Below are 27,576 nucleotides of genomic sequence, written 5' to 3'. Positions count from 1 at the left end.
CCCCCCCCACATACACACATTTATGGGGGACGGCTCCAGAAAGGAGTCAAACCTTTGATAAGGTCCCTTTTAAGTAGTAATAACCCTCTGGAGGACTTAGAACCCCAAAACAGCAGGGAGCTTCTCGAGCCCCAGTTTAGACCCGTGTCTAGGAGAGTCCACCTTACAACTGGAGACTCCCCGCCAGAGCTATTTCCCCCCGAAGCTCAGACAACTCCTTGCTTTACCTCTACCGAGGCATCTTATGGTCGCCGCCATGTCGACGATTCCGGATTGTATTGACGAAATGGGTCCCACGCTTCAACTTGGAAGAAACAAAAAGGGTTCCCCTCCGGAATTGGCAGAGGGGGAAGGATTAGGAAGAGCAAGAGGAAAAGGGGCGGGAACCCAAACAGGTTCTCAAGGCTGCAGGGAAGGGCGAACAACGCCTGTGTCCCGTGGCGGTGTTACACTCAGGCTCCGGTGCTAGTCTTCCGTGCTAGGACCGTGTGTTTCGTGGTTCCGGGACGGCAGCTTAAACCATCTTCAGAGAAATCTCGTCGTCGAAAATGTTGGCGTTCCCCTATTTTATTCCTTTTTTTCCTCTTTGATTCTGCAAATGAACTCGGAACGATAATGTTAATATATTGTGAAAGTACCCAGGAAAGCATGAAAAACAGAAGGATATGAAGGATCTCACCAGCTTCTATCGCCCAATTTTCCAGCCTGTAAAAACGTTAAAATTCGCCAGGCTTTCCACTACCACCCAAGGTGGGTATCCCACTCACTAACTTTCTTTTTATCTCAACTCACGATCAAAGTGGTTTTAAGTTAATCTTAACATCAATCAGCTCTACATTTTCCTTCTGCTGGCAAGCTGGCACATTAGGATAAATTGAATAATATTTGAAATTTTTATGTAACACTTATGGTTTTAAAATGGTAGATCTGAGATCTACGCACAGATTATTACTACTGAAAAAAAATCAGTATCCTTTCCATTACGTCACAGCTGTTGGCAGCATCATTTAATCTAAAATGAATCTGATCAGATTATATCACTTCCCAGTTTAATTTAAAACTACACCCCCCCCACACACACACACATACACACTCACTCACTCACTCACTTGAGCTCCCTTCTGTCCTCTGCTTATCTCCCCAGCCTCAAATAGCTGCCAACATCCTTCTTCCGCTCCAAACACACACACACACACACACACACACACACACACACACACACTTCATTCCCCCTCTCTTTAGAAGGAATATTTTTCACCAACTCCCTAGATAACTTTTTAAACATTCTGGCTCAAACTTTACTCACTGATGAGGCCTCCCTCCTCCCTGAGTTATGGCCACCTCTTCCTGGTTTTGTACACTACCCAGGGATATCTGCTTTTGTTTGTTTAAACAGTTTTAATGAGGGGTGCCTGGGTATCTCAATCCGTTGAGGGCCGGACTTTGGCTCAGGTCACGATTTCACGGTTTGTGGATTCAAGCCCCATATTGGGCTTTGCACTTACAGCAGAGTCTGTTTCAGAATCTCTCTCTCTGTCTCTCTCTCTCTCTCAAAAATAAATAAACATTAAAAAATAGTTTTATTGATATCTATTTCATATATCATACAAATCACCAATCTAAATTTTACAATTCTATGGTTTTTAGTAACCATCACTACAATAGATCTCTTCCCACCAATCTGAGCTTTTTGTGGGCAGAAATCATATCTTATTCATTTTTATAACTTCAGTGCACTACAGTGCTGTGAAAAGTGAGATGATTCATTTTCAGAAATACAAAATAAAAACTGCTGTCTAGTTAACACTAGGTTTACAACCTATTGGAAATATGTACAACTCCCTCCCCCAACAATGGAGTCCAAAACCCTTAGACACTTCACTTCCTCTGCATGTTTTGGGCTTTGCAATAAGCATGCACCAAAGAACTGAAGTCTGTGTCACTTCAAGGTATGTACATTTGTTCCAGTCAGACTACTTGTTGCCTTACATGGGCATAGACAACTTCTGGGTAAGGCTGTAACCTCTGGAATACTCAGCCAATGAGGAATCTGGGGAAGGACTTGCACACTGGGAGATAAAGTGTCTGCTGTAACTGGCCCAACTGTGCCTGTCCATCAGACACCCACGCTTGCAAGAATGTTGATTAAAGCCTTGCTTCACTGTGCTCTGAGTCTTCGCATCTCTCCTTTGATTGGGTCAGTGGGCTTATTTATCACAAATACCTGGCACATAAGAAGCCACCAATAAATGTTTGGTAGTAAATGAATATATACCTGCATGAATTAGTGACTCCATTAAAATGCCAAGCATGCAAAATTAACTTGCTTCCATGAAGCTGCCCACAAGAAGTTGGACTGAATCAAAGTAGGAATTTTCCAGATGCTTTATTTCATATTTATATATAGTACCCATCTACATGAAGGATAAGATTTCTAATTTATTTCCCTGTCTTATTAATACCTACACAGTTACTTCAAAGTTTCCACACCTATTTATGACTGTTAAACACACACACACACACACACACACACACACAAATTCAGAGACTCCTGAGTGTCTCAGTTGGTTAAGTGTCCAACTCTTGATTTGGCTCAGGTCATAATCTCACAATTCATGGGTTTGAGCCCCATATTGGGATCTGTACTGGCAGAGCCTTGCTTGTGCTCTCTCTCTGAAAAAATTCCAAGAACTCGAATCTACTGTTATAACTTCCTTCCTGTCCTCCCTGTTTCCTTTCTTTTCTCCTTTCTTTTCACAAATATGTTACTGTTTGCCATGTGTCAAGTAGTGTACTTGGCTATGCACAGATGTGGCAAACAAAACCAATACAGCCATTAATCTAATGATCCTTAAAAATTAATTTTTTAATGTTTATTTTTGAGAGAGAGCATGAGTGGAAGAGGGACAGATTGAGAGGGGGACAAAGGATCCAAAACGGGTTCTGCACTGACATCAGTGAGCTAGATGCAGGGCTCAAACCCACCAACCGTGAGATCATAACCCGAGCCGAAATCAGATGCTCAACTGACTGAGCCACCCAGGCTCCCCCCAAAATTAATTTCATTTGAGGATAAATTCAAGATTTGGGGCAAGTTCACCAAATCCATTTCCAGACAAAACACCTAGATTAAAAACCTAGATTGTTTTTCCTTAGCCTCTACAACTCCCCTTTTCCATAACTAGGATCAGCTGGCCTCCATCTGTGCACTTCTTTATGTCTCCTGTTATAACAAGATAATTTAAACACCCAATATTGGGACCCAGAGTAACATGTAGTATGCTTATATTAGTAACCTTATTAAAGCAGTGTCCTGTAGAAGTGCAATTTATCTAACTGCCCACTTTGACCACCAGAACTTGATGGCATTCATTAGTCAGTTGCGATCCAAAGTCCAGTTGTCTATGTATAACTATACATAAAGAGGTTATTTAGCTTGAGACCTCCTAAAAACTACAAAAATCCACACTGAGCTGGGAACTCTGAGCCTCTAAATAATCAGGATGTAATGAGGTTCCCAACGAAGAGGGGTAGTAGAGCAATGGTGCTCTGGAGCCAAACTTTCTGGATTTAAATCTCAGTATCAGCACTTATCAGCTATGTGGCCTGGGGCATGTTGCTCTACCTCTTTGGGTCTCAGTTTCCTGGGATATGGGGCTAATGAGATACTTTATTGAGGTGCTTACTACAGTACCTGGCACAGAGTAAACACTCATTAAATGTTACAACTTGTCATTAGTAAGGAGCCAGTGAGAGCTCTTAACCAGAAAGGCAAAATGAATACGCTATCCTAGTACCTTTTCTTCCATTATCTGCTTATTTCTTAATATGATACATGCTGTTTGTGTTCTACATGTGCTAGGATGTCACATTCTATGTATCAGAGCTTTTATTAGTATTTGCAGAAAGTCTTTAGGCTGGGTTTATGCACTTCCTCAGAGTTCACTCTAAACGCAACTTTTCCCAGTTGATTTCTAGGAAGGTTTATACTGTCCAGGAGTCTTGGCAACATGCCAGCTGTCTGCCCGCTTGGCTAACTTCCCTGGAAAAAGCTTCTAAATATTTGCCTAGCCCTGTAGCTTCTTCAACCATCTCTCCATTGTGCTGGAAACTCCTCTGCAAGAAGAGTCACTTCCCATTTTGGGTTCAAGTTGAAAATGAATTCTCCTATTGCATTAAAAACAAGGAACTCCATGACATTTCCTACTTCAATAGAATGCATCAGAATCACCCAGAAGGCTTGTTAAAACAGATTATTGGCCTCAACCCACCAGAGTTTCTGATCCATGGCGGTGGCCCATGAATTTGTATTTATAATAGGCTTTCAGGTGATACTGAGAACTGATATGCTGGTCCAGAGACCACGCTTTATTTATTTTTTTAATAAAATTCCCAATTTTAATCATTTATTTATTTTCTTAAAAATTTTTAATGTTTATTTTATTTTTAAGACAGAGAGAGACAGAGCTTGAGCTGGGGAAGGGCAGAGAAAGAGAGGGAATCACAGAATCCCAAGCAGGCTCCAGGCTCTGAGCCGACAGCATAGAGCCTGACACGGGGCTCGAACCTATAGACAGCAAGATCATGACCTAAGCCGAAGTCGGCTGCCCAACCTACTGAACCACCCAGGCGCCCCAGAGACCACACTTTAAAACCACTCCCTATGTAATACCATGAAAGATTTTCATCAATACCTATCATTAACTTAGGGAGGAGTTGTTTCTTTTAACAATTTTGTACTCAATATAATACAGGCAATAAAAGTATTAATTCCCATGTGTGTATGTCTCTAGGACTAGAATCTACCCACTCTTATCTTGTCCTCTATACAGAAACTGCTATTCCATACCTGAGTTTTGACTCCAAAACTGCTCAGCTGCAAGCTGGGAGAGTTTCTGGTCTTTGCCTGCCTGCCTATTTGAATTTTAAGTATCACCAACCCTTAGACTCTCTTCTTTGTGCTTACTGAAGACTCAGGTTATTTTTTCATAACGATATATCTACCTAGAATGATTTCTTTGTCATAAAGTGGAAATTTAAAGGAATTGGAACTCATTTTATCTTGCTCCAAACACCTCCTCCGGTGTGGGAGCTTCTGTGTCCCATAACCCCTAGCTGTCTACTTTAATGCCAGATTGAATTAGGAGATTTAGAACTGTCTAGTGGAATGCTGGTAAATGTTTAACTGGCTCTTCAGTACAAAAGAAACAAATATGTCATATTTACCAATCTCTTTGGTATAAATATTCATACAGTAACTGATTTCAAGCTCCAAAACATAAAATCAACCAATTCACAAAATTCTGACAACTTAGCACTTGGTTTTTACATGGCTATCACATACTACTGGAAGTTTCCTACTAAAAACCCTTGATACCTTTTAAAAGACCTAAAAACCAAACCAATTAATCCTAGAGCCACACTTCTCAAACCTCAATGTGAATACAAATCACTTGGGAATCTTATTAAAATGTAGATTCTAAGGACACCTGGGTAGCTCATGAGGTTAAGCATCTAACTCTTGATTTGGGCTTAGGTCATGATCTCATGGTTCATGGGATGAGGCCCCATATTGGGCTTTGCACTGACAGTGTGGAGCCTGCTTGGGATCCTCTCTCTGCCCATCTCTGACACTCGTGCACATGCACACATGCTCTCTCTGTCAAAATAAATAAACATTTAAATAAATAAAATGTAGATTCTAATTTAGTAGGTCTGAGGTGGAGCCTGAGTTTCTAATTTCTAGCAAGCTCCTAAGTGATGCTGATGCTACTGGTTCATGAACCACACTTTGAGTAACAAGTTCCTAGAACACATCCTAGAATAAAATTCGTATTTCCATTACTAGTCTCAAACCAAAACCTTTTGAATAGGCTCTCTCTTCTTAATACATAGAATATAAACTGAAGTAGATTTCCAAATTTCTGGGTATAAACTCCATGACCTCCATCTTTCAGTTGTGATACCAGAAATTTCCATAACTCCCTGCCCCACCCACATCTATTTCTGGTAGAAACTTCCCCCTCCCACATAAATAAAATTCCCCAGCTGTTGGGACCACTTGAAGCCATTTGACCCAAGGAAAGTCTACCCATACTGTAACCAGTGATCTGGCTTGAAAAAACCTAAGCTGATCCTTCTTCTCATAAAACTGGAATTGGGGAAATGAAAAACTGAAACATTTAAGTGGGAGAATTCAAGCTATAAGGTCATGAGTAGATTCAAGGCAAGAGAAGCTTTGAAAGACAAGCTGAAATTATTAGTGGGCAGAAATGGTATATGAACAGAGTTACATGAAGCTAGTCGCTTTCAGGAATAGAATAGAATGAGGATGCCAAGAAAAGCAGAGATATCATGAGGAAGAGATCAGCCAGCCCTCAAGAGGAAGATAGCAGATGTAGCCACAGTTCCTGCTACAGTTTCCGTCAAGTCTGCTGTATCACTATCCCTCTCCCTGCATTCTTGTGAGATCCCTATCTACCATATGTATATCCCCACAATAACCCCTGTTTTCTTGACGAGGACAAGTGAATTTCTGTATCTTCTAAACAAGCAAAAAACCAAATTAAAATTGTGGATCTCTAGCTATTCTGGTCATGATGAATGAATTGGCAGCTCTCTACCAGAATTAGTAGCAAAGCGTTAATCGCAGAATCTCATAGAGTTTGAAAAGTTTTTGGAAGTCTTCTATCTACCTGAAGTATAAACCCTATCTATAATTCTCAGCTTAAATTTACAGTGGCAAAATCTTGACTATTCCATAAGGTAGTTCATTTCATTTTTGGACAACTCTAATTGTTAAAACTATTACATATATTAAAGTTGAAATAATCTTCCCTCTAACTTGGGCCCAATTGAACCCTTTGGGTCAATTCCATTTCCACATGGCAAATCCACATTCCTGGTATTGGATAACAGCTGTCATGCCTCTTACAATTTCTCCTCACTTAACTGAGGATGTTCATGTTCTTACCCACCCTCCAGCCCCATACCTCTCCTCCATGGCATGGTGGTGAAAACTTCTAATTTTCCCAGGGGTCTTACCAAGGATATACTGGATATACTCTAGATTGCCGGTTTCTTTCTTAAAAAGTAATCCACAAATTGGGGCTCCTGGGTGGCTTAGTCAGTTGAGCATCCAACTTCAGCTCGGATTAGATCTTGTGGTCCATGGGTTTGAGCCTCACGTTGGTCTCTGTGCTAACATCTCAGAGCCTGGGGCCTGCTTTGGATTCTGTGTCTCCCTCTCTCTCTGCCCCTCCCCCACTTACCCTCTGTCTCTGTCTCTCTCACAAAAATAAATAAACATTTAAAAAACATTTTTTAATGTAATCCACAAATTGAACAAAACACTCCAGAGGAGAAAGGGGCATTACTCCTGGAAAATTTAACAAAATCTAAGATTGTAGCAACTTCTAATGGCTTACAGTACATTGTAATTCCTTTGCTTTTCTTCAGTACTTCTTTATGACTAAAGGCATACCACAAGTATCCCAGATTTGAACTAAACCAAAGGTAAGTTTCCTCTGATGAACTTCTTGCTTTAGAATTTCTATATTTTAGAAATTTTATTTTGATACAAATATAGTGCAAGTCACATATGTACTTTTAAGTTTTCTAGTAGCTATGTTAAAAAAGTAACACAATATCTACACAAAATTCATTTTGTGTAAATTAATTTTAATAATTTAACTCAATATATCCATAGTATCAGTTCAACATGTAATATTAAAATATTGAGATATTTTACATTCCTTTTTAATACTGTCTTTGAAATTCTATATGTGTTTATACTTCAAGTGTATCACAGTTAAGACTATGTCCATTTAGGATGCTTAGTAGCCACATCTGGCTACCATATTAGCACAATTTTAGAAGAAGAGAAATAGCTACCACTTATTGAACACTCACTGCGTGCGAGGCACTTTTCTAAAGTGTTTACATATTTTAACTGCTTAAATCTTCACCACAAGTCTATAAGATAGGTACTGTAATTATTCTAATTTTCAGATGAAGGAACAGAGGCACTGAGAGGTTAAGTAACTTGCCCAATTAATAAGTAGTTGAGTTGAGATTTCAACCCAGGATGCCTGGCTCCAGAGACTATATTCTTAATCACTATTACATGTGTATCACACACATACTTCATGCTGGACAGTGTGGCAAGCATTGTAGATATAGTATCTTGCTTAATTCTCATTTTATAAAAAAGCCTTTTCATGTTTATTTATTCTTGAGAAGAAAGACAGAGCACAAGCAGGGGAGGGGCAGAGAAAGCGGGAGACATGGAAACTGAAGCAGGCTCCAGGCTTAAAACTGTCAGCACAGAGCCCAACGCGGGGCTCAAACCCACGAACCGTGAGATCATGACCTGAACCAAAGTCGGACGCTCAACCGACTGAGCCACCCAGGTGCCCCAGTTCTCACTTTAAAGATGAAGAAACCAAGGCTCCAAAAACTTAGTGACTTACCAAAGGCCACACCTTTGTTAGTGTTAGATAGTGTCAGATAGTGTTAAAGCCTAATAATAGCTCAGTATATCTGACCACTGCACCCTCCTCCTGCTTCACTGCCCTGAAACTCGGGTGTTTAAGCATACATACACCCATGACTCAATATTCTTGATGCTGATGTTTTAAATTAGAAAATGGCCAGATAATATCAGAGTCTGTGGGAGAAAGTAAATAACACACAAACACATATGTATTATTTTTTGATCTTCAAAGCCAAGCGTGTAAATCACAAGCACCACCAAAACACTAATTAGAGTTAATTTTTATCTTCAATGCATGCCGAGGTAAAACTTGCTTGAAATATTTATCTAAATATGGAAATGTATGTTCATTTTTTCATTTATTTTTAAGAGTCTCGCTTATATGTGAGGTGTCTTGGTAGCTCAGTTGATTAAGCATCCCACTCTTGATCTTGGCTCGGGTCATGATCTCACAGTTTGTGGGATTGAGCCCCATGTTGGGCTCTGTGCTGTCAGCTTGGGATTCTCTCTTGCCCTCTCTCTGCCCTTCCCTAGCACGTGCTTGCTCTCTCTCTCTCTCTCTCTCTCTCCCCGCCTCTCAAAAATAAATAAATAAATGTTTTTTTAAAAAGAGCCTCTCTTACTCAATGTTTTAATTATTTTTGTTTAAAGTGTATTTATTTATTTTTTGTTAGTAATCTCTACACCCAACGTGGAGCTGGAACCCATGACTGAAGATCAAGAGTCACATGTTCTACCAACTTAGCCAGCCAGGTGCCCCTGGAAATGCATTTTTTAAACATTTTATAGGTCTGAGAAAAGTAACAATACCAACACAGCAGTTCTCCGGGAAACGTTTTGTTTTCATAGAAGAGTGTACCCAACCCACAAGAGGAGGCTGTAAGTAACTGAAAGGATGTGACTCTCTTCCTCCCTTTTGTGCTGTGTGGCTTTATTGTTTTGTAGACTTAGAAGTGAACTTGACATTTTGTTGTTGCACTTTTTTCAGGTCCTGTCTTTCTTTTAGACAAGGTCAAACTGAAGCTGAGTCCAAACCCCAGGGTCAGTTTGGGGTTAAGAAGCTCTTTCTCTATCTCTAGATATCTCCTTTTTACTGCTTCAGGAAATGAGCTCAAGGCTTTTAGGGAATCTTAGGAATTATTTCTTAGTCATTTTATCTGAAAAATATTTGGTCTAAATACTTCAATATTCACCCATGAAGAGTAGCATCTCACCTTTGTCTAAATTATCTTATTCTGTTGAACAAAGTTTCTGTTGCAACTGGGTTAGCATTTCTCTTCTTCCCTCTTCACGTGGTAGAGGAAGAATAGTAGTGGGGTTGGAGGGAATGGTGGGAGAGGGTGGGGAGAAAAGAGACTCAGAGTGGAGGAGCCTTTAACAATCAAGAAGCCAGAGGTTCAGGTCAGGCTTTCCTGGCATGGCCAACCCTAGCAAGTTACATCTCCACTCAGTGTCTTAGTTTTTCCATCTGAAAATAGGGATGACAACATTTTTATGGCACATGATTCTCCACTGCGCCTCCTCAGCTTCATTGATATCTTGTTAATTTATGCTAACTAACTATGAGTAATTGTTAAAGGTTAATTTTTAAAGGTGAAATAAAAGATGATTTTCTGGCTTCTCTGGGAGAGATGACAGAGCTCTAACCCAACCAAACAAAACAAAATAAATGTAGATTAAAAGGATATACAAGGCCCAAGTTAAGAGAGTAATGAGCATCCTTATCCATCAAGAAAAATAGATTGTATTTAGAAAATTTAATAAATTTCTCCAAAGGTCAAAGGAAAATAATAATGGCTGGGAATAGAAATAAGGCTAGAAGTGTTACTAACCAAAATCTATTTTCAACTATATTAATCTAGGTTCTAAAATAGGTACTGATAATGATCTTTCCTTAGTTTGTACCATCTAAACTTATATAAAGCATGTAATTCTTCAAGAAAACACAAGAATGCATTGCTTTTCTGAACTCTCTCTAGAAGGAGGGCTACAGAAATTTAGAGAGTAAGATGCCCTTGTACCTAATGTCCCACCTTAGGAAGAGGCTCGACAAAGCCTTCCGTGGTTGACAGTGAGTGGGGATTTTTACAGTGTTACCACAACTCACCACTTCTACAGCACACAGACAGATCCAGGAAGTAGCAGCTGTGTAATAGGAGGGCTCCACTTAACCTAAGCTGTGTGCATCTAGAGGTTCAGATACCTGTTGGACAGACAGAAAAGCTGCAGGTTGTCTTTGCTTGGCTCTGAGGAGCTGTTCATTCTAAGGGAAGTGAGAGCATTTGAGGGACACAGTACCAGTGTGGAAGAGAAGGGAATTCTGAGCATGTTCCTCAAGGCCCTGCTCTGCCCAGTGCCTTCCAAGCATGAGTGTTGGAACCTGGGCATGGAGGCAAAAGAAAAACATGTAAAAGAGACATTTCACCGAAACCACTTAGGGACCCATGAGCACAGATCTTGTTGTTTAGGGGAACTAGGTAACAAAGAGGACATGAGAGAAATTCTCAAATGCAGCATGCTGTAGTCTGTGACTCACTTGGGACAGTGATAGCTTTGATGGCTTTAGTATCTTTCCTACAGACAGAAAGTAACCAAAAACTGAAGAGGACAAAAAGGACCGACACAACGCAGTAGCAAACATGTTTGGGAACACTCAATGCAACACTCTTGCAGCTACCAATACATCCCTGCAGAGTTTGGGAGCAGTGGAGGGTAAAGGATAAAGCCAATCATTATTAGCGGGGTCCTAAGGTTCTAGTTGACCCCTGGTGTGGAAAACACAAGCAACTATGATTATTTTTTACAAGAATGTTGCCCAGTTATGAAGTTGGTTACATCTCATCCAATGTTTGATTTCCCTAGATTTTAGCAGGCTTTTTTCCTTGTGCCTTTTTATAAAATACCTAATTCCAGGTCATTGAAATATGGCACACTGTACCCTAAATCTCAACTTACTGTTAGTTGAATTACAGTTAACCCTTGAACAATGAGGGTGTTACGTTGCCAACCTGTAACTTACAGAGTCAAAAATCCATGAATAACTCTTGACTTCCCAAAAACTTAACTATTTTTTTTTAATGTTTATGTATTTTTGAGAGACAGAGACAGAGCATGAGTGGGGGAGGGGCAGAGAGAGAGGGAGACACCGAATGTGAGGCAGGTTCCAGGCTCCAAGGTGTCAGCACAGAGCCCCAAGTGGGCCCCAAACTCACGAACCCAGAACTCACAAACTGTGAGATCATGACTTAAGCCAAAGTCAGAGGCCCAACCGACTGAGCCACCCAGGCGCCCCAGAACTTAACTATGAATAGCCTACTGTTGACTGGAAGCCTTATGGATAACATAGTAGTCATTTAACACCTTTTTTGTAGTCATATGTATGATATACTGTATACTTACAATAAAGTAAGCTAGAGAAAAGAAAATGTCATTAAGAAAATCATATGGAAGAGAAAATACAAAAAAATACATTTTTAGTACAATACTGTATTTATCAAAGATAATTGTGTATAAGTGAAACCATGCATTTTATTTTTTTAATTATATATTTTTAATAGTTTATTGTAAAGTTGGTTTCCATATAACACCCAGTGCTCATTCCCACACGTGCCCCCTCCATGCCCATCACCCCTCTTCTTCTCCTCCCCCACCCCCATCAGCCCTCAGTTTGTTCTTAGCAGAAACCATGCATTTTAAATCTGTGTTGTCAAGGGTCCACTGTAATATGAAATCCTCATCTAATCTGCTAAATCTTTTTATTATTTTAATCCAGTATAGTTAACACACAGTGTTATATTAGTCTCAGGTATACAGTATAGTGATTCAACAATTCTACACGTTACTTATGATAAATGTACTTTTAATCCTCCTTACCTATTTCACCCATCCCCACCCGCCCACTCCCCTCTGTAGTTCTCCATAGTTCAGAGTCTAGTTTTTGGGTTGTCTCTTTTTTTCTTTGTTCTTTTGTTTTATTTTGTTTCGTTTTTACTAATTTGCTAAATCTTACCAAGTAACCTATGACTATTTGCCTTATCCCTTATTCCATGAGAATTAAGTATTTGTCATAGTCTTCAAGAAAGCATTATTACAATTCACTGCAAAATCTGAATAAATTATAGTTACTGGCTAACCCTCCTTTGTCATTTATGTTACCTCTTTCAAATAATTTAGTAGATTGGAAAGACATTACTTAGTTTTACAAAACTGCCCTTATCACATTGGCATAAATCCACCTCCTACAAAAATATTTCATTGTCTGCTCATTTTTCTGAACAGATTTTTTTTTTCTCATTGCTGTACTCTGGTAAATTACTGACAATTTCTTATTTTAACAGAATACTGTCCTGGTTATACTCCATTTGCCACCAGTCATATTTATTCTTCACTTTTGTCCACCTGCTAGGTATACCCTTAAAGACTGACCCTTTAATTTTTTATTTATTTTTTTAATGTTTATCTCTTTTGAGAGAGCCAGAGGGAGAGCACAAGCAGAGGAGGGGCAGAGAGAGAGAGGGAGACAGAAGATCTGAAGCGGGCTCTGTGCTGACAGCAGACAGCCCGATGTGGGGCTCAAATTCTGGAACTGTTAAGATGACCTGAACCAAAGCCGGACGCTTAACTGACTGAGCCATCCAGGCACCCCGAGACTGACCCTTTTAAACTGTGCCACCTGGACTCTCTTGCCACTGGCTTCTCATCAGGTTTGGCAGTAGGAAGCTCCAGCAAAAGATAGTACAGGAAGAACGAGAAGGCAAGGTATTGCCTTGCTCCTATCTGGCTGTGGTCCTGGAGGTGGCTGCTTTTATCTATGGCCACTGCTTCTTCCAGACAGCTCTCCTTCCATGGCTCTAGCTCTCAGCTCATTCTAATAATACCACATTTCCCCTGTTCCTTCAGGCCTGGCATGGAAGCTCTCTCCTTTTCTCATCCATGTTTATTTCAGCATCCCTTGTCAATGCCCTTAACCCTGCCCACACCTATGTCAATAGTCCCCCCCCTTTTAAACTCTCTTTGGTTAAACTCTGAATTTGCCATCTGTTTCCTGCCAGGCCCCTGACTAATACAGACATCTGGTCAATATATTGTTAGATCAGACTTTAACTGAACTGGTGGGATAAACAAAAAGAATTACATATGTTGGCAAAAAAATTTTTAACACTGTGCTAACAAAAACAATTTCCACATTTCAAAGGAAACACAAGCAAGAAGTCGTAGCAGGTTATCTTATGGTTGATTTTAGTTCTTAACTCTGCCCTGAGGTTTATGTTTTGTGGTAAGAACACCACCTTCATCTTATTTCCAGTATGCAATGCTACACCAAAATGCTGAAACCCTTTCTGTACTTAAAAGAGATGGCCTCACCCCATAATCTACAACCTTTCTAACACAATACATATCCAATATTAGAGTTGTTCAGTCAAGAATAATGCCCTGGAGATTCAAACAAGATAGTTCTTTATGTTCTTTAGCATGCTCCAGGGCCCATAGAACAGCTGGAGGGCATAGCCACTAGAATATGAGTCTTTTTAACTTTTCCCTCTAGTATGAGTTACAAAAATTGTCACATTGTTCTTTCAATTATATAGCAGAAAACCATTAGCTCATTCATACACTCACATACAGACATACACATACATCTCCTACGGAGAAATATGAATTCTCAGAGACAATATGCTTTGTTGTTTTATTTTATTTTTTTAATGTTCATTTATTTTTGAGAGAGAGAGAACACACAAGCAGGGGGGGCGGGGAACAGAGTGAGGGAGAAAGAGAATCCCAAACAGGCTCCATGCTATAGCACAGAGCCCAACTCGGGGCTCAACTCTCACAAACCATGAGATCATGACCTGAGCCAAAATCAAGAGTGGAATGCTTAACTGCCTGAGGCACCCAGGCACCCCAAACAATATGCTTTGTTAATACCATATTGGCCCACAAACTTTTTAAAATTTAAAAATACTGGGTGTTAGAAGCAAGTGATGAATCACTGGATTCCACTCCTGAAACCAATACTACATTGTATGTTAACTAACTTGGATTTAAATGTTAAAACAAAGAAATAAATAATAAAAAGAAAAAGAAAGTAATCACCATACCAAGCCATACCAGGCCCATATTTCTACACGGCCTTGACCCACCAGAGCTCAATAGGTATTGCATTTTTTAGACGGCACATCAGCTCCACTTGTACCACAATCATCATTTGTTGACTCTCTAGGCATTTCACTCGTTCACAAAGTTAACCCAGACTCTGCAGACACCTAAGTTTGCACCCTTTAATCCCACTCCTTTTCAAATGTTCTGCTCTGATGTGTCTATCAGAATAAGAAATAGGCTTATTTCTTTTGCTGAAGAATAAACCTTTTTTTAAAAATGTTTATTTATTTTTTAATGTTTATTTATGAGAGAGAGAGAAATAGTACAAGCGAGGAAGGGACAGAGAGAAAGAGGGAGACACAGAATCAGAAGCAGTCTCCTGGCTCTGAGCTGTCAGCACAGAGCCTGATGCAGGGCTCAAACCCCAAACTGTGAGATCATGACCTGAGCTGAAATCTGATGCTTAACCAACTGAGCTACCCAGGCACCCCCAATGTTTATTTTTGAGAGAAAGAGAGAGAGTGCATGTGCATTTGTGTGAGGGAGGGAGGGGCAGAGAGAAAGGGGGAGAAAATCCCAAGCAGGCTCCATGCTGTCAGCACAGAGTATCTCATGAACTTGTGAGATCATGACCTGAGCTGAAATCAGGAGTTGAACATTCAACCAACTGAGCTACCCAGGAGCCCCTGAAGAATAAACCTCTTAATGGTAGTTCCATTAGCAAAACACCAGGCCAAAGCTATGAAATGACCACCTGTAAGGGTCAGACTAAATTCTTAGAGAAAGTCCTTACACCTTCCATATTTTAAGTGATTCACTAAAGGGTCTTTCCATCTGAACCTTATTATATTTGGCAATTATTTATAGAATTTACTACTCTTGTAAGTAGGTGGATATTTTGTAGACTGACGGTATCTTTTTCTATTTTATATGCTTTGGGATATGAGAAACTTTTAGTCTAAAGTGGTTTAGATAAACTAGCTTTTAGTAAATCAGTCTGAGCTCACTCAAGTATGCTTTTTTAAAATGTTTACTTAATGTTTACTTTATTTTTTTATTTTTAAGAGAGAGACAGAGCATGAGTGGGGGAGGGGCAGAGAGAGAGGAAGACACAGAATCCGAAGCAGGCTCCAGGCTCTGCACTGTTACCACAGAGCCTGTGAGATCATGACCTGAGCTGAAGTCAGAGGCTTAACCAACTGAGCCACCCAGACACCCTCTAAATGTTTTTTTTTGTTTGTTTCAATCCTGGGTCGGTTTTGCCCAGTTTGAGTCAGTTTTATGTGCTGCAGAATGTCGTATAGTACTGATACAGGGAAACTGAAGGGACCCTTTGAAGGACTGCTTTTTGCTCCTTTTCCTGCTGCTGTTCTTGTGAGGACCTGTACCCCTGCCCTACATATGCCTTATCAGATAATGTACATCCTCCTTATAAGGGTCAAAGAGTTAATCATTTCTTTGGAGTCTTCCAACACAATAGAGAACATCTAAGTAGTGACTAGGCAAGGTCTGTATGTACATTTTCTAAGACCACTGACTCACCAAGACCCCTGGCCCCAGGGCATAAGTGACCTATAGAGGACAAAAGAGCATTTGATTTTGTTTTAACCAGTTCCTGGATGTATGCGAAGACATATACGCCAGACCACAATCCTCACTAAAAACCCAAGACCCCAAGCAAAGACAAGAGTCATTCTCCTTTCCTATTTGAGTCTCCCAGATGCTCTGTATCTGCTCTATGTCTTCAATACATTCTTCTCTCACTTCCTTCCAGCTTGCATTTGAGTTCTATCCTGCGTGAAACCTCAGACCCTCTTCGCTGGTCCTGAGGGACCCCAACCCCCACCCTGGGGCCTTGGACGCAGCCAGCCTGAATCAGTACTAGCTGAGACATTTTCTTATCTCCAGTCCAGAATTCTTCTTTGAAGCCTTTCCACTGTCCTCTCAACCCATTATTTAAAACTTGACTTCTTACATTACATATGGAAACATAATGGAATGCTTTACTTAATCTATTAGGTTTGTATTGTACTGAAATTGTAATGCTCAAAATGGAGTCTCCATTGTCAAGAAAATGTAAAACTGTTAAGACTACTTTGTTTACTGGGAAACCTCACAGAGCCCATTTAACCTTTGCCATGGTCTAGTCACTGCCGGCTTAAAAATAATGATAAAGAAATGATTGCGGGTGCCTAGGTGGCTCATTCGGCTAGGTGTCCAAGTTTGGCTCAGGTCATGATCTCACAGTCTGTGGGTTCGAGTCCTGCTTTGAGCTCTGTGCTGACAGCTCAGAGCCTGGAGCCTGCTTTGGATTCTGTGTCTCCCTCTGTCTCTCTGCCCCTCCCCTACTCATGCTCTCTCTTTCTCTCTCTCTCTCTCTGTCTCAAATAAATAAACATAAAAAAAAAAAAGAAAAGATGCTCTTGTTGCATTTGTACACTCTATTAACCAACTGCCAGGTAATCAGTTTACCAAATTAACTGAACCTTTCCAGTGCCTCTGTAAACATACTGACTGATTTCCACAGCACCCTGAAAAGCTGGCTAGTAATCTTGCAGCTAGAGCACAGGGGTGCCAGAGCTCCTGGCTCTGGGGTACCAAACAGACCATGTTTGGCTGCTTGCCGCTGATAAAATCCAAAAGCAGAGAGAGAAGCGATGGTGAAACAAGAAAAGAATTTAGCTCAGTGAGGCAACACTGGGAAGATGGCAGACTAGCCTCTCCAAAGGCTATCTCCAAAGTGCCAAAAATACTTTCAGGTTTATATAAGGAAAGGTGGGGTAAAGATGGGTCAGTATGTGCAAGTGGGCAGTAAAGGTCAAATGGATTATTGTCTTGGAGTCAATCACAGGTGGGGTCTTGCTGGCTCAGGACAGTCCTTAGTGCTTGAGGGGGTAGTTTCGGTTCCCCTCTGGGGATGCTTTGCCCTCAGGGTTTTTTGTTGAGCCAAGAGACCAGCTGGAAAGAGAAGCCAACTAGAAAATTTGAGGTCAAAATAGAGGCAGCCGAAGTCCTCTTTCACTCTCTTCTGTAGTCTACCCACTAATTATCCCCTTAGTAAAGTTTTATACCTAAGAGTTCATTGTTTTCCCAGATCTGCTATGTTTGTTGATGAAGTATGGGTACAAGAAAGTTATTTTTAAAGTTTATTTTAATTGTATTTTGAGAGAGATAGAGAACAAGCAGGGAAGGGACTGAGAGAGAGGGAGACAGAATCCCAAGCAGGCTCTGTGCCATCAGCGCAAAGCCCAATGCAGGGCTCGAACTCACAAATCATGACCTGATCCAAAATCAAGAGTGGCTAAGACGCTTAACCACCTGAACCACCCAGACTCCCTTAGAAAGTTATTTTTGATATTAAAATGAATCTGAGTGCTTTAGAATTTTGACAAAGCTGCTAAATGCTGCTGAAAATTATTGCTTCCAAATCAACTGTAACAAGTAACTGTAACAAGTCAACTGTAAAAATATGGAAAAAAAGAAAAAAATCTAGAATTTTTCCTTCAGATTGTTACACAGGTTCTTGTTCCATTTTAATGCAAATACCTTTAGCTCACTAGGTGCTAGACAAATGTTCTAACAATTAACATATATTAACTCATTCTTTTATGAGATAAGTACTATTATTACTCTCATTTTACAGATGAGGAAATTGAAGCCCAGAGAGGTTAGGTAAGATGCTCTAGATAATTACATGGTGGAAGTCTGAGCACTAGCTGAAAACATGGATATCATAGGTGATGCATTTTATGTGTGCTTTATGAAAAAAAATTTAGAACAATCAACAGATCTATACTCAAAAGTTTAGCAAATGAATGAGTTCTAAAATTTTAATTTAAAAAAAATGTTTATTCATTTAAGAGAGAGTGTTCAAGACTGCAAGATCAAGACCTCAGTGGAGGTGCCTGGATGGCTTAGTCAGTTAGGCGTCTGACTAGAGCTCAGATCATGATATCACGGTTCGTGGATTTGGGCCCTGCCTCCGGCTCTGTGCTGACAGCTTGGAGGCTGGAGCCTGCACTGGAGCCTGCTTCGGATTCTGTGTCTCCCACTCTCTCTGCTCCTCCCTTGCTCACACTCTCTCTCCTTCAAAAATAAATAAACATTTTTTAAAAATTGAAAAAAAAAAAGACCTGAAACAACATCAAGAGTCAGACGCTTGGGGTGCCTGGGTTGCTCAGTCTGTTGAACATCCGACTTCAGCCCAGGTCATGATCTCATTTGTGGGTTTGAGCCCTGCACCAGGCTCTGTGCTGGCGCTGGCAGCCTAGAGCCTGGAGCCTGTTTCAGATTGTGTGTCTACCTCTTTCCTCTGCCCCTCCCCTGCTCACGCGCTCTCTCTCTCTCTCTCAAAATAAATAAACATTAAAAAAAAAAAAGTCAGACACTTAACTGACTGAGCCACTCAGGAGCCCCATACATTAAAAACATTTTTTTAATGTTTATTTTTGAAAGAGAGACCATGAGAGCCAAGGAGGAGCAGAGAGAGAGAAAGAGAGAGACACACACACAGAATCTGAAATGGGCTCCAGGCTCTGAGCTGTCAGCACACAGCCTGATGCGGGGCTCGCTCCCATGAACCATGAGACCATGACCTGAGCCAAAGTTGGACGTTTAACCGACTGAGCCACCCAGGCACCCCTACATTTTAAATTTTAAAAAATCTTTAAGGTATGAAGTTATCATTTACTAAAACATTTTTAATGTTTATTTTTGAAAGAGAGAGAGAGAGACAGCACAAGCTGGGGAGGGGCAGATAGAGGGGGAGACACAGAATCTGAAGTAGGCTCCATGCTCCAGAGAGCCCGATGTGGGGCTCAAACTCATGAACTGTGAGATTACCACCTGATCTGAAGTCAGATGCTTAACCAGCTGAGCCACCCAGACGTCCCAAAGTTTATCATTTATATGATTAACTAGCCACTCATTCCAAATGAGATAAATAAGCTTTCTTATATTAAAATAAGTAAAATATTGAGTCACATGTTGAAAAGTTATTAAAGAAGACAATTTAAGTCATGCAAACAAAATGAACACTTCATGAAGTGTTCTTTGGAGAACTGTAAAATGGGGTGGAAGACAAGAAGCTTTTATAGGATAAGGAAGAAAAAACAAGAAAATGAAAAATTAGAAAATGTCTGATCAGCTGGGGCAAAATAGTCAACCTTGTTTGGGGTGAGAATGCCCAAATTGGCTTGTGGATTAACTGACTGATATAGTATGTTGCGGGCTTTAAGAATTAAATCTACTGTCCCAATCAAAGAAGGGACATTCAGAGCACAGTGAAGCATGGCTTTAATCAACTTTCTTGCAAGAGCAGGTATCTGAAGGACAGGCACAATTGGGGCAATTTCAGCAGGCAATTTATCTCCTAGTGAGCAAGTCCCTCCCCTGATTCCTGGTTGGCTGAGTACTACAGCAGTTACAGCCTTACCCGGAAGTCGCCTATGCCTATGTAAGGCAAAAAGTACATTTCTTGAGGTGACACAGAGACTTCAGTTCTTTGGCATGTGCTCATTGCAAAGCCCTAGAAATAAGCCTGGTAAATGGAAAGGGGAAGAACCAGGAAGTGAAGTGTATAAGGGTTTGGAACTCCAGTGGAGGGGGAGGCGGTGCTCATACATATTTCTAACAGGTTGTAAACCTATTGTTCACTAGACAGTACAGCTTTTATTTGGTATTTCTGAAAATGAATCATCTCACTTACTTCTCACACTGGCCAAGTGGAGCAATTACAGGGACACAAAAGTTAATTGTTATTTCAGTTTGCTGACACGGCATCCCATGTAGTACAGCTCCAACTCGGGTCTAGAAATCTGTCTCAGCACACACTAAAAATTAATGTTCTCTCCTGAGAGAAAGAATAGGATTTGGCATTTTAAACAACTGAATAGTCTTTTCAACAAATGATGTTAGGATGATTGAACGTCTAAATGCAGAAGAAATGAACCATAACACATACCTTATACCTTACATAAAATTACTCATTATTTAGAACATGTCTCTAAATATGAAACACAAAATTAAAACTTCTAGAAGTGCAGAAGAAACTTTAGGTGATCTTGGATTTGGCCAGAAGATGTTAGATGAAACACCAAAGGCAAAATTCATGAAAGAAAAAAAAACTGACAAATTAGACTTTCTTAAAATTTTAAAATTGTGTTCTGTGGAAGATATATTAATGGAATAAGAAGACAAGCCACAGACTGGGAGAAAGTATTTGCAAGCCATGTAGCTGATAAAAGACATATCCAAAACCAAGTATTGTTAATAAAGCTAAATGGACATTTTCCACAAATTTTTGTTAAGTGTTTGACCATGAAAAAATAAAAAAGATAGAGTTCTGGTTACTGGTTAGAAAGTACGAACAATTTAAAGCATGCATCTTAGGGGCACCTAGGCTCCATTGGTTAAGCATTCGACTTTAGCTCAGGTCATGACCTCATGGTTCGTGAGTTCAAGCCCCACATTGGGCTCTGTGTTGACAGCTCAGAGCATAAAGCCTGCTTCAGATTCTGGGTCTCCTTCTGTCTCTGCCCCTCTCCTACTTGCGCTCTGTATCTGTCTCTCTCAAAAATAAATAAACTTATTAAAAAATTTTTTTAAAAAGCATGAATCTTAACTTTTATTTATTTATTAAAAAATGTTAAATGTTTATTTAGTTTTGAGAGAGAGACAGAGTGTGAGCAGAGGAAGGGCAGAGATAGAGGGAAACACAGAATCTGAAGCAGGCTCCAGGCTCTAGAGCTGTCAGTGCAGAGACCAACGCGGGGCTTGAACCCACGAACTGTGAGATCACGACCTGAGCTGAAGTCAGTTATTTAACTGATTGAACCACCCAGGTACCCTGAAAGCATCCATCTTAACTTTTAAAAAGTGGTAATGTTTTATTTTTTGTGACAAAATTATTCTATGAAATCCAAATGAGGCATAGTCAATAAAATAAGAATGAAAGAGGACTTCGGCTGCCTCTATTTGCCCTCAGATTTCTAGCTGGCTTATCTTTCCAGCTGGTCTCTTGGCTCAGACAGAAAACCCTGAGGGCAAAGCATCCCCAGAGGGGAACCAAAACTACCCCCTCAAGCACTACGGACTGCCCTGAGCCAGCAAGACCCCACCTGTGATTGACTCCAAGACAATAATCCATTTGACCTTTACTGCCCACTTGAGCATACTCACTCATCTTTACCCCACCTTTCCTTGTATAAATCTGGAAGTATTTTTTAGCACTTTGAGATGTTAGCTGTCTTCCTGATGTTGACTCAATGAACTAAATTTCTTTCTTTTTTCACAACTACTGGTTTCTGGGTTTTGTTGGCAGTGAGTGGCCCAACATGGTCTGTTTTGGACCCTGGGTACTCTTGCACCCCTGCACCCCAGCTACAAGAAACATTGAAAAGGAAATGAATATAATTGAATAAAACACATAGTTGAATAAAAGCAGAACTAGGATTTGAATGCTAAAGAAATATTAATAATTAACTCATAATGCTTATCATTTGCTAGCACTGCTCTACATACCTCACATATTTAAACTCCTTTTATTGTTTGACAACCCTATGAATGGACTGCTATTATATATTATGCCCGTTTTATACATTAGGAGATTGAGGCATAGAGTGGTTTAAAAAGCTTGCCCAAAGTTACATGGCTAGTAAATAAAGAAGAGCCATTTGAACACAAGGCTTGGCCCCAGTGTGTTTTACTGTATACTACCACTGAACTCAACAACCATTTCTCAAATGTCTACTATACACAAGGCATTGTACAAGACATAACAAAAAAAATAAAAGAGTATTACTCATGAGAAATTCATAAGGTTAAGGGAGAAACCTGTAGCTAACTCACTTTGGTAACAAGTAAGAGAGAACACCTTAGCCCAGGTGGGGAAAATCTCAGGTTTCAAATGAAAGTTGAGAAATCATTAGTGGCTTGAAGAATGTGTAGGTGTGGAAACCGATAAGAATGTAAAAAACACTCAAAGGAGGTTGGACTTTAGGTAAACTGTGGATTAAAAGCCCTGATCATTAAGTAAATAACATTTGAAAAAATTGGCTTCAGGCTAGTTTATTTTAGTTAACCCATTTTAGGCAACTGCTTTTGTTTTTATTTGCTTGTTTAGAAGGACTGGTTTTATATTAAAGTCTTCTTGAGCACCAAGTATGAAAGCAAGTGAGAGCCTGGAGATATACGCATGGTTATAATTTGATACCCTAGGGCTGTGGGTCAGAATCCAGACAAGAGCTTGTGAAAACACACAATGGGTCCCACCCATAGACTTTCTAATTCATTAGGTCTAGAGTTTACCAGAGAACGTCCAATTCTAACAAGTTTCCAGGGGGATGAGGTAACTCTAATGCTACATAGAAAATCACACCTAGAGAACCACTGTCCTGGGAGAATCACTAACTGGGAGCCAGGTTGCTATTTGGGAGGCCTTCACAGCTGAGTTTGTAATGAAAGTTATTTGTGATGAAAAACAGGGGGTAGTGGATTTGAGAAAGGGTTGGACATTTACAAAAGCAGGGACTATCAGAAAGGATTCTGGGAAGGCAAGTGGTGTAGGATGTTTGAAAGTTAGGAAGGATGGGTGGGAGGCCAGACAGAAAATGCAGCCCTTGCCCGCTAGACTATGGAGCTTGGCTTGTCACTGAGCTCTTGGGAATTGAAGGTTTTTAATAATGACAAGAGAGAAACAGTAATAACTTAATCACAAAACTCCTTTGACACCCATAAAAGTTAGGGATACTGGTCGCATTCCTTAAAAAATGAAAAAACTAAAACTTAATAATGCAAAAGTACTAAAAGCAAGTATTTCTAAGTGATCTCTTCCCAAACAAAAGTCTGAAAGTGGATTGCATCTTCCAAAAAGAGGGACTTCCATTAGGCATTTTATATTAGAAACTCAAGACAAATTTATTTAATGCTGTAACAACATTTAAATAAAAGTATTTCCATTTTTTTCTCCCTTTCTGGCTCTAGCTAACTACATGGGAGGGGAATATCATTGATTTTTCTAGGCAGATTTTGACATTTAAAATAATGCATAAGCCCAAAGGGCAGGAATTTTCATTACTTAGGTTTACTTTCAGGAAATCAAATTGCTGTTTGTATAATGTTATCCAGCAGGATTTGTTCCATATTAAGAATCAAAAGGACATTGTAAATGGATATTAATAATGCCTCAAATATATTTAAATCTTAGTGGGGAATTAAAAGCCAGCACAATGATAATGTACATTTGTCAGTGATTATACTGAGACATAATGCTAGTCAATACTTCAAAGAGGCAGGTAAAGCTAAGAACTAAGAACAAGAGTTTGGAATTGAAAAAATATAAAGCACTCAGAAATCACTCAGAGAATACATGTTTGAAATACAACTATGAAGCAAAAGGGATTTTGTGCCTATTAGTCAAAAGCTTTAGTTCAACATTGATGTGCCCCAATCACTTGTACTGGTGCTTAGCCTAGAAAAGATCTAGGCATTAACTGGCATGAACTAAGGGTAGATTGTGTTCTAAGAGTTTCACTCCACAAAGGAAAACTTTTAATTTCCAGAATATTTTGGAAATGCAACTGTGAACACCTCATTCACATGAACAATAGGTGGAAGGGAAAATGCTATTTGGAACACAGAAGGTGAAGAGAGGTAAATATCCAAAGCCAAAGAAATTGAATAAAAACTCATGTGAACATAAAATGAAGTGAGGAAGAAAACCTCACTTCTGCATGCAAACAAGTTTCTCCCTAGAGAAATTTGGTAAATTCCAAAAAGCTGCGGGAAAACACTTGATAAAAATGTAACAAGGAGAGGAAAAGAAAGGAAAAGAAATTTACTTAAAGCTGATCTACTGCCAAAAGTTTAATTTGTCCTTCCTTCAAAGTATATCTGTCAAAACCAGACTTTTTTTTTTTCAGTAAGAACCATTCCATCAATCTTAAAGTGTGAAATTCAATAAAATAGAGCAAAGAAATCTCAGTAATTCAGATCCATTTAAACTTTGCTCATATTCTGTCTCTCCTCTGTTTCTCTCTTCCTAGGCATAGAACAGCAGGAAATTATATTTTGGCACTGNGAAAAAAAAAAAAAAAAAAAAGTCTGCAAAGCCTAGCTAATAGTGATCACAGTATTTACTGTAGATAAGTTATAAACCAAGATTCTAACCCATACCTGTAGCAAGCAGACATTTCTTATTAGGCTTAGTCTTTCATGTTTTCCTACCAAGCATTTGCAAATGACCCACTACTCCTGCCATGGAAAAAAGCACTGCATTTCTCCTCCTTTGTTCTGGGGAGGGAACAGGGCTGGGGGGGGGGGGGGGGGACAGTCAAGGAGACAGGGCTAGTGAACACCAGTTTGTCTTTGCCACTCCTTACCCTTTGGGATCTTAAGCAAAGCAATTATTCATTCATCCATTCGTTCACTTAATCACTCCTTTTGAACTCAGACAATGGCACCGGAGAAGTAGTTGTGAGGAATTGCTAACTGAATAATATACAAGAGCTCTGCTAGCAAAAAATGCTTTATTTAGTCATTCCTTTAGAAACCGAGATATGAGGGGAGGGGTGCGCCTGGGTGTCCCACTTTGACCCACTTTGGCTCAGGTCGGGATCTCATGGTTCATTGGTTCAAGCCCTGTGTAAGGCTCTGTGCTGACAGCTAGCTCAGAGCCTGGAGCCTGCTTCAGATTTTGTCTCCCTCTCTCTCTGACCCTCCCCTGTTCGCGCTGTCTCTCTCTCTCTCTCTCAGAAATAAATAAAACATTAAAAAAAAAAAAAAGAAACTGAGGTATCATCTACAACTTATTTGTCAAGTCAGAGTTTTTTTTGTTTTTTTTACAATCAACTTATTTGTTAAGTCACATTTCCCTGAAAATAAGTAGACAAATTTTAAAGATAACTTTTAGAGAATATTGTAAAATCTTTAAAGTTACTAGGGGAAAAAAAAAAAACTGTTTCAGAGCCCAAAATGGTATCCTTCTATTTTAAAAGTTATTCTGATTTCAAAATAGAATAAGATTAAGGTTTATTTAATTTATTCCTTCAACAAACCTTTACTGATCACTTGCTATGTACCAAGAATATATGTATTAAGTCTCTTCCTTGAAAAAATAAATATACAGAAATCCCTGGATACAATAAAATAATCAAATACTTGTGAAGAAGAAAGAAATGAAAATAATTTTCTTCCAAATACCTATAAACGTAAGCCATTGTGTTAAAATCTACTCTAGAAATTAAAGAATAATTTTTTTCTTTATAGCCTGAGACTAATACCCATTGCCTGAAATGTCTGGATGACAAGCCTATTTTCAGTTTAGGATTATTAATAATACCACATTAAAATTATATTTTTTTATTAACAAAAGTAATACAAATAATTCCAAAGAGTATAAAATAAAAATCAGATCTTTTCACATTAATCCCATTCCCCAGGAGTTATTAATGGTAACATGTTCATTCATCCAGACTTTGTTTTCCTGCACACTAAATTATAATAGATGATCTAAGAAAGTAGAAATTTCCAAAGTACTGGAAAATTTGACAACAAACCTCTTCCATAATTGATGAGAACCAAAGAGAATCTTAAGCCACCAAAGACTGCCAACAGTATATTTCCAGTGGTGGCTTCTCCCAGTTGTCTGGTATTGTGCTTCCTTGCCACACTAGTATATGAGTAGCATGGTATAGAGAAAATATCTCTTCAACTCCTTCCTTGTCCTGTTGATGACCATAAAAGCAAGAAAATTATGAAATAATTTTTGATAACTTTCAAATAATAATAATATTATTTGAATATTCAAATAATAATATTTGAAAACGTCAAAATAATCACAGGATCAACATTTGACCATCTCGCTTCACAGGGTTTTAGCTGGTCCTTAACGATTCCTAGACTTGAATTATAACACCACATGTTAGATACTTCCAGCGGGGAGGCATCTAATATGCCTCCTTTCCCTGGCAGCCCTCTCATTCTATTGATGTCCCAGAGACCCTCAATTCTGGCCAAACACATAAGTAAAGAATAGACTAATATTTGTTCCTTCAATTACTGTTTCTGAACACTTGCCAAAGAATATTTAAGAAGGCATACCCTAAGAGGATCTTAAGGCCAAATTTCTTATTTTATAGATAAGAAAATTGAGGTCCAAGAAGTGAAAAGATTTTTCCAAAATTATACAGCAGCCTATTAAGCAGAGTCAATTCAGGACCTGAGTCTATATTCAAGTTAGAGAAGTACAGCAGGAAAGAAGCTTCCAAATGGTATAAGCTTCCCAATAAAATAAAACAAAATTTGAAAAAAGGGCAATAGAGCATGACTAGGTGCTTACCAATCCTTTATGACTTCCACAAAATTGCTACTGAGAGCAGAAAAAAAGAGCAATGTACAAGAAACATCAAAGGCAAGATTAACAATTTAATCTCCTGAGGAAAACATGCTCTGTGCCCCCATGTAAACTGCTCATAGATATTTTAGGTCAAAAGATTTTCCAACAGCCAGAATAAAACCCAACACTAAATTCTAGGAGTACATGAAGATCCTGTTAACATCTACTAAGCATCTTAAATCAGGTTCTATTCTCAATTATAAGGATTAAATTGATGCTGACATATTTCTGTTCGAAGGCTCTCTTTACCTAATGCCACATCTTAGTCTACAAATGTATAATCTTAGGAATATGATAGAAAAATATGATAAAAATATAGCTGGTAGAGATTCTAACCCACATCCTTAGTGACCTTACTAAATTTTCTTACCTGATTTTAACTGTCATACTCCTCGAGTGACAAACATCTAACTCACAAACACCTAGGATACAAAAATAGGCTGTTAGACCACTATTTTATTATTTTGCTTTATTTAAAATTTATTTTTGAGAGAGAAAGACAGAACGTGAGCAGGGGAGAGACAGAGAGAGAGAGAGACAGAATTTGAAGCAGCACAGAGCCCAACGTGGGGCTCTAACTTGTGAACTG

General features: G+C 39.3%; 1 protein-coding gene and 1 long non-coding RNA gene across 4 annotated transcripts in view; one reads left to right on the top strand and one right to left on the bottom strand.

The window, feature by feature from the left end:
- MRPL1 (mitochondrial ribosomal protein L1) overlaps positions 1 to 27,576 on the bottom strand; it is a 137,488-nt gene that overhangs the window by 93,229 nt on the left and 16,683 nt on the right. For all 3 annotated transcript variants that reach the window (XM_077770547.1, XM_077770548.1, XM_077770549.1), the window contains 3 exons: positions 27,358 to 27,409; positions 26,149 to 26,316; positions 228 to 592 (listed from right to left, as the gene is read on the bottom strand). In XM_077770547.1, coding sequence (XP_077626673.1) covers positions 228 to 258 — 31 coding nt within the window. In that variant the 5' untranslated portion in view covers positions 259 to 592; positions 26,149 to 26,316; positions 27,358 to 27,409. The remainder of the gene's footprint in view (positions 1 to 227; positions 593 to 26,148; positions 26,317 to 27,357; positions 27,410 to 27,576) is intronic.
- On the top strand, positions 581 to 9,421 carry LOC144236892 (uncharacterized). The gene is made up of 3 exons (XR_013336681.1): positions 581 to 750; positions 7,459 to 7,515; positions 9,169 to 9,421. It is a non-coding gene; the product is annotated as an uncharacterized LOC144236892 (long non-coding RNA).

The sequence above is a fragment of the Crocuta crocuta genome, unplaced genomic scaffold, assembly GCF_008692635.1.
Source record: "Crocuta crocuta isolate KB4526 unplaced genomic scaffold, BGI_CrCroc_1.0 scaffold236, whole genome shotgun sequence".
Taxonomy (NCBI): Eukaryota; Metazoa; Chordata; class Mammalia; order Carnivora; family Hyaenidae; genus Crocuta; species Crocuta crocuta.
This window is presented reverse-complemented; position numbering and strand designations above follow the sequence as displayed.